At 36.3% G+C, this 7049-nt stretch overlaps 2 protein-coding genes across 2 annotated transcripts; one reads left to right on the top strand and one right to left on the bottom strand.

Annotated features, from left to right (window-relative positions):
• Positions 1-2689: 2689 nt before the first annotated feature.
• LOC132164378 (uncharacterized) lies at positions 2690-3714 on the bottom strand. The gene has a single exon (XM_059574881.1). The coding sequence runs from the start codon at positions 3348-3350 to the stop codon at positions 2799-2801; it is 552 nt and encodes a 183-aa protein (XP_059430864.1). The 5' UTR covers positions 3351-3714; the 3' UTR covers positions 2690-2798.
• A 1918-nt stretch (positions 3715-5632) lies between these two features.
• On the top strand, positions 5633-6448 carry LOC132162769 (peroxidase 60-like). Its single transcript, XM_059572998.1, has 3 exons — positions 5633-5851; positions 5947-6126; positions 6221-6448. Exons 1-3 carry the CDS (start codon positions 5633-5635, stop codon positions 6446-6448), a joined length of 627 nt encoding a protein of 208 aa, XP_059428981.1.
• The last annotated feature ends 601 nt before the right edge of the window (positions 6449-7049 follow it).

Genomic DNA, 7049 nt, shown 5'->3' with positions numbered 1-7049 from the left:
AAAAAAAAAAAATCCCACAATAAATAATGAGAAATGCTAGGTGTTCTTCTAATGTTCTCTTGGTGTCCTCCCCATTATGATGTAATTTTTAAAATTATCGTTGAATTTAAGATTATCATTATTGACTTTTAATCTATTGATGATTTTAAAAGTCACATCCCAATTAAGAAAGCATCAGAAAAACACCTAATATTTTCCTTTACGGGGACAAGAACTATTGACACGTATGTTTACACCATTTGTATTCATCCTGTCGTGTTTATTGATGACATCATTGGATATGGAACTTGAAATTATTGATAGTTGTTCGTAATAAGTTGATAATCGAATTCAATAATTAATTAATTATAATTGAGTAACTAACAAACCATTGTTGTAGCAAATAGTAATAATACTGCTCCTACAGTACTCAATCCTACCTTTACTACTTTTATCACTGATTCACGCGTCGATGATTTAAATTGAGCGGTGGAGTGAGGCTGAGGCGTGCATCTCAACTTTGGTTTCAACACGCGAAATGATTGTACAATTTATTCCAATCGTACGGAGGAGGATGATGGTGTTCTAATTCTGCGGGCTTTTTTCTTAAATGGCTGCTTTTGGTCCTGCCAAAACAAAAATCAAATTACACCATATTTTCTTAAACCACCCCCAACCGCCGGTTTTGGGGGTGGCTGTAGGCCAATAGGGTTGGTTTCGGTCACTTTATTTTGTTATTTAGGGCAGTTTGGCCACTCTATAGTTTATATCGATTTAAATTATCTCATTTTGGCGAAAGCCATTCCTTCCCATTTTGTTTTAAAATAAGTTTTTTTAGTTTTTCATTTTTCATTTTTTTAGAAAAAAATATAAAATGGCCTCCAAATTATTAGTTATTTGCAATTTAAACTTTAAATGTTCAAAATATAATAAAATGGCTCTTCAAACTACCAACCAGTTATAATTTGGCTATTCCGTTAGTCAACACCGTCGAAATGGATGTAAAATTTCATACGACGTGGTCGATTTGGCAAGGTTAAGTTACTAAAATGCCCTTTTCTGGTAAAAAATCAAATCAAATTAAAAAAAAAAAAAAAAACCCACAAAACGTTGTCGTGTTGCTTGAAAAAAAAAAAAAATCCCTTGCACCTACTACAATGGCGCCCTTTTGGTAAGTGTTTAATACCCTAGTCCCTAAACACGCAGAGCTTCGTCTTCTTCTCCACTTCCTTTCTTCTTCGCCTTCTTCTTTGTCAAATTTCTGTTCAAACTCAATCTAATCGGTATAGATTTCATAATATCTTCCACCCAAACGCCACTTCAAACTTGTAATTGGTAAACCTCATCCAGATGTTCAAACCACTTTCATTCTTCAACTCAAAATCAACCCAGGAGTTGAAGCCAAATTCGACGAAAACAAAACAAACAACCAAAATCTGAAAACCACAACCCAAAACCCATGATCGTATGGAGTTAAGAACAAAGAGAAAATCAAGCTTATCATCACCCAATTTTTTATTTTTTTATTTTTATTTCTCAATGCAAAATCAAGCTTCAAATTGAATGGATATTGTCAGTAGTAGCAGAGTAGAGCTAAGATTTTGGGTTAGAGGTCAATAATTTATTTATTTATTTTATTATATATAAAGTTGAACACAAATTAATTAAAAATCAATTCCCTCTCTTCCTCTATTTCTCTTTCTCATATTTTTGTTTCTTTCCCTCTCTTTTCTCTGCTGCTTCTTAGTTTTTTCTTCTCTCTGTCTTATTTAAAGGAAGGGGGTTATGACGCCATGGGGTTGTTAAAAGGATAAGGAATTGAGCTGGTTTAATTGATTTTCGGGTTGGGCTGCTGCATGGAGAAAGGAAGTGGAGAAGAAGACGAAGCTGCTTAGGGATTAGGGTATTAAAGGGGGTTTTTTTTTTTCAAGCCACACGACGTCATTTGGGGGCCTTTTTTAAATTGAGTTATGAGTTTCTAAAAAGGGTATTTTAGTAACTTAACCTCAACAAAACGAGTTCATTTTGCATTTTTCATCCATTTTAACAGTGCCGACTAACAGAGTGGTCAAATTGTAACTAGTTGATAGTTTGGGGCTACTTTATTACATTTTGTACATTAGAGGGCTAAATTGCAAATGACTGATAGTTTGAGGGCCATTTTAATTTTTTTTTTCCTTTTTTTTTTAAATTTTTTTTTGACATATTGGCACTTGTCACCCCAGAAAAGGATCCTCTCCATTTCAAAATCCCTCAATTTTCTCTATTTAGTGCATTTTAAAGAGTAGTGTTATCCAAACGTTTTAATGATGGTAGTGCATTAAATATAATATCTTTCAAAATGCACTAAATGAAGGAGATGAAGGGATTTTGAAATGGAGAGAATCATTTTCCTGTCACCCATCCTTTTTGGCCACTTATACTTCTATCAATTTTATAAATGGAACATGAAGCGAAGGACGATATAATTTTGATGACATCCACAATATGAATTAAAATCGAGTAAGGCTAACATGGAGATATGTACATGTAAGGTGATGTAATTGAGCAAGTGTGACAAACGATTTATTTACTGTTGTAAAAGTGCAAGGTTTCTCAATTTTTAAATCAAATGATGTATCACCATCCATTACCTAAAGTCTGAGCATTTATCTTTTAAGGAAGTGGATGGGTGGAGTAATTTACACAGCTAGAAAGTCAAAACGCTAATCTTATCATTTGTGAAAGCCCAAAAACTGATTTCATAACCAATCAAATCAATTACATCTTCTGCTAAACAACATACACTTCACTTAAAAAAAAAAAAAGAAACATAAACTTCAAGCAGGAAAAACCTCCATCTCAGACTTATTATCCTGATCAATCACTTCAAAGAAAACCGGATCAACGGTCACGCGACTCTCCACGCGGACCTTGAACTTGTGGTCCCACCACAACACCTTGGCCGTACCAGCGATGTCCACGACGGCGTCAAGCACCATCTCGCGCCTGGCTACGTCGGCGATGAAGCGCGGCGCGTGGTGAGCCAGCTCGAGCCCGTCGAGCCGAGCCGGAAGGCGGAGCAACTGGCAGGAGTGCGGCCCCTGGGAGCCCGCTTGCACCTGGGCGGAGCCCAGCAAGGAGCCCTCGTAGAAGATGGACATGGTGGTGGAGGAGTAGTGGATCGGCACGATGTTGGGGTTGGAGACGTGGACGGTGAGGAGGAGCTCGGCGTCGAGGACTGGGAGGTTGAGCTTGAAGGTTGTGAGGTTGATTGATATCAAATGGAAGGTTGGGTCCTTGGGCTTCGCCGAGATCAGAGCCGTCGCTGCCACACCCGACGCCGCTCCCACCAGAGCTGAGCTCCAGCTCCATTTTACCATTTTACCCATACTCGTTGGAGGAAATTACAGTCTTCTACTTCTTCTTCTTTAAATTGCCTACTCAGTTCAGAAATTGAGTTAACGGTGGAGGGGGAAGAGACAGGCAGGTGGAATCTACTGGGGGCTTTCTGGTTGGTTTGTTCGGCAGGTGGATGGATAAACGAAATGCCAAGAATACCCTTGGATGTGCATGTTGTGTTTTTTTAGTACACTAGAGTCTAGAGGTAGAGGGTTAGTATTGGTACTTCGACTGGAATGGCAAAACGAAAGCAATGTGCTTAAGGCAATCACAAAATGTATGGATTGAGTGGTAGCTGTCGGGAATCCGCTGGCGTTGGGTTGAGTCAAAATGTATGGATTTCAATTTTCAAAAGCCTTCCAATTTGGCGCTCAAGGCAATCACAAAACGAAGAAAGTACATAAACATACATGTAACATGGGCATATTAAACAAGAAAAATGCCCACTTTCAAGTAAGCACTTATTGTTATGATAGTCAAAATCATCATTAAATTTTGGACGGGTTAATCAGTTATGATATATCAATGACGATTTTTATTATTATATTAAAAAGTAAGCACTTGTTCTAAGAGGTTGTTCAATTAGTTGAGACTATACCTAATAAAACGAATGTCACTAGTTTGAATCTCTATTCATTTTTGTGCGAACATTAAAAAAAGAAAGAAAAAAAAGAAAAGAAAAAGTAAGCACTTAAAATTATATGTAATATTTTCCCTTTAAAAAAAAGAAAAGAGAAGAAAAAAGAACAAAGCAATGATTGAATAGTTACCCATCTAGAATATGAGAAAACTACACTTATCTTTTAAACTTAGACCAAAATTACAATGTACCCATGTTAAATTTGGTGGTATGAGATGGTGAAGTTGATCAAATGGGTCTAAGGAATGGTGATATTACACAACGATATATCGAGCTAGAGAACTCTTTGATCACTCTTCATCTATAATAATATCATGAGGAGTGCTACACATCCCAAATTTTCTTCTTAAAAGTTAGTTTTTAAATGATGTGTCACCATCTCATGAGATTTATTATTTTGAGAAGTGTGTCACCAACTCATGGGATAGTGACACATCATTTGAGAATCAACTTTTAGAAAGAAATTTCTTTGACATTACCATCAAGGGTGGTAATGGTTCAATGACCCAAGAAAATTTTCAAGTGATCAAGGCATATATTAGGGTATGGGTTCTAATCTTCATAATGGAGAATTCTCATATATGCTTGATTAGTATTAGCCGCCTTGAATTTTCATTGATGCTCTGCTGAAGCTGGGTCACGCTATACCACAATTGGTGTCCCCGGCCTACCATTTTTAATTAGAAAAAAAAAAAAAAACTATAATAACCTTTTACTTTCCCATTCCAGAAAATGTTTTCAACAGTACTGAGTCGGTTTCCATGTTTGCAAATGGTTTTGAGGGGCCAGAATAGCTGTGTACGCGCGTTTTAGAATAATTGACATTCAGATCTCGTGTCCAGGAGAATCAAATCCTGTAAAATTCTATGTGTATATCCAAACGTGATTTTTAATTAATATTTTTTTGTTCAGAGCGGCAGATTCATTCCTTGGAGGCAATTTTGTATACAAGATAACTCTACAGAAGCACGAAAAAAACATCGGGAAACTTTGAAATAATGAAAAATTACGGTTTACTTTTCTAAAGTTGACAGCGTTTTTCAATTTGAACACCAAAGTTTCAATTTTTGCAATCCATCCACCCAAAGTTTCAAATTTTTGCAATTTGACCAATTGTATCCAAAACTTTTCATATTGCCCCTAATTTTTTATTTTTTATTTATGGCCACCCCTTTGGCCATTTTTGCAACCCATTTTTTTTTTAAATAAAAAAATAAAATAAAAATTAGGGGCAGTATAAAAATTTTAGGATAATATTGGTCGAATTGAAAAAAATTAAAACTTTGTGGGGGTGAATTGCAAAAATTGAAACTTAGGTGTTTGAATTGAAAAACGCTGTCAACTTTAGGGTGGTAAACTGTAATTTTCTCTTGAAATAAACAAGAATTGTTGCATGATGCAAACTTTTCTAGCTGTCGTTGCAATTGCAGTTTCCATGATCTGTTGACAGTATGATCCATGATTTTCTTTGACTTTGCAGATTCTCATAAACATCTTACAATTCATAAAATATTTCCTTATTGCCATCGTGCAAACCATTCATCATATGCATCCCTGCATCCTCTTCCTTATAAATAGCAAAGAAACATGTTCTTTTGTTTCATCCCCTTCCAATTAATTAAATTAATGAAAATGTCTCCCAAAGCACTAGCCCTTGCGCTCATGATCATCTTTGTGAGCTTCACAGGGGGGGAGTGTTATGGTGAACTTCAGATGGGGTTTTACAGGGGAAAATGTGGGTTTCTAGATGTGGAAACTATTGTAGCAAGTGTTGTCAAGGCTAAGTTTTTCGGGGACCCTACAATTGCCGCCGCCCTCATTCGCATGCAATTCCATGACTGCTTTGTCAATGTCAGCTTCTAATTATTTTTATCTTATCTTTTCTCTTTTGTTATAAATTTATATATACCATGATCACTAACATTGTGTTTGGCATGCATGAAAAGGGATGTGATGCATCGATTCTGCTAGATGGGAGCTCCAGCGAGAAAACTGCACCACCAAATCTAAGTGTGAGGGGGTATGATGTGATCGATGCAGTAAAAGATCAAGTAGAGAAGTTCTGTCCTGGGGTTGTCTCTTGTGCTGATATCATTTCTATGGCTATAAGGGACGTCGTTTTCTTGGTAAACAAACAAATATTAGTGTTTTGATTAGTTGGTAAACATGATTTTAGGAAAGTATTTTGTGCTGATATTTGAGGATATATATATATTGCAGAGTGGAGGAGGGAAATACAACGTCCAAACGGGGAGAAGGGATGGTTTTGTATCTCTTGCCAGTAATGTTGATCTTCCTAGTCCTACATTATCAGTAGCTGAATCCATTGCTGCATTTGCTAGAAAAGGACTCACTGATACAGACATGGTTTATCTTCTTGGTACACTAAACATTTGCCTCCTCCTCCATATATATCTTGTTACTTCAACTAATTCAAGCACAGTTTAAATCGAGTTTTTTAAACAGTTGGTAATTTAATATGGTATCAGAGCAAAATTTTTAAATTCAAACTAAAATTTTCAACTCACACATGAAAGAGAGTGTTAGAATATGTTATATCAGTTTTTGGTATGGTGTGAATAGCACGTTCTTCAAGGCATCCTTGATCGTTGATCTTCATTCTTCGTGCTCCTTTTACTCATTTTATCAAGACAATATGGGGTGTTGGTGGGGTCTCACTCTGATGCCTGAGTCAGTTTTTGAGAGAAAAGTATGATTAATGCACGATAATTCACTCTAGGGTAATTTGTATCAGGTGTAAGAGTCTATTTATAGGCAAAGAGGTGGAGTTAGACCTGAATTAGGTATTCTACTTCAACTTGACATAGGAGTGCCGAGAGTTGTTGCCCATTATTTTTCTGGTGGGCTAGTATTAGTCTTGAAGCCCATAATGTATCTAGTGGGCGAATAGAATGGGATTATTCCCAAAATTAAATGATTCTTATTAACTTAAACTTTTTGATCTGAACCAACTGATTTGGTTAATTTCACGTTTGATGATATACAGGTGGTCATACAGTTGGTGTTACACACTGTTCCATATTCCAAG

This window comes from Corylus avellana, chromosome ca10 (assembly GCF_901000735.1).
Source record: "Corylus avellana chromosome ca10, CavTom2PMs-1.0".
Lineage (NCBI taxonomy): Eukaryota > Viridiplantae > Streptophyta > Magnoliopsida > Fagales > Betulaceae > Corylus > Corylus avellana.
Note: the sequence above shows the minus strand (reverse complement) of the source record. Positions and strands in the feature narration are given on the sequence as shown.

Coding starts and splice junctions, on each gene's coding strand:
- LOC132164378 (XM_059574881.1), bottom strand. CDS start 3,350: ATGGGTAAAATGGTAAAATGGAGCTGGAGCTCAGCTCTGGTGGGAGCG.
- LOC132162769 (XM_059572998.1), top strand. CDS start 5,633: ATGTCTCCCAAAGCACTAGCCCTTGCGCTCATGATCATCTTTGTGAGC. Junction 5,852..5,946: donor TCCATGACTGCTTTGTCAAT/GTCAGCTTCTAA, acceptor ATGCATGAAAAG/GGATGTGATGCATCGATTCT. Junction 6,127..6,220: donor TAAGGGACGTCGTTTTCTTG/GTAAACAAACAA, acceptor TATATATTGCAG/AGTGGAGGAGGGAAATACAA.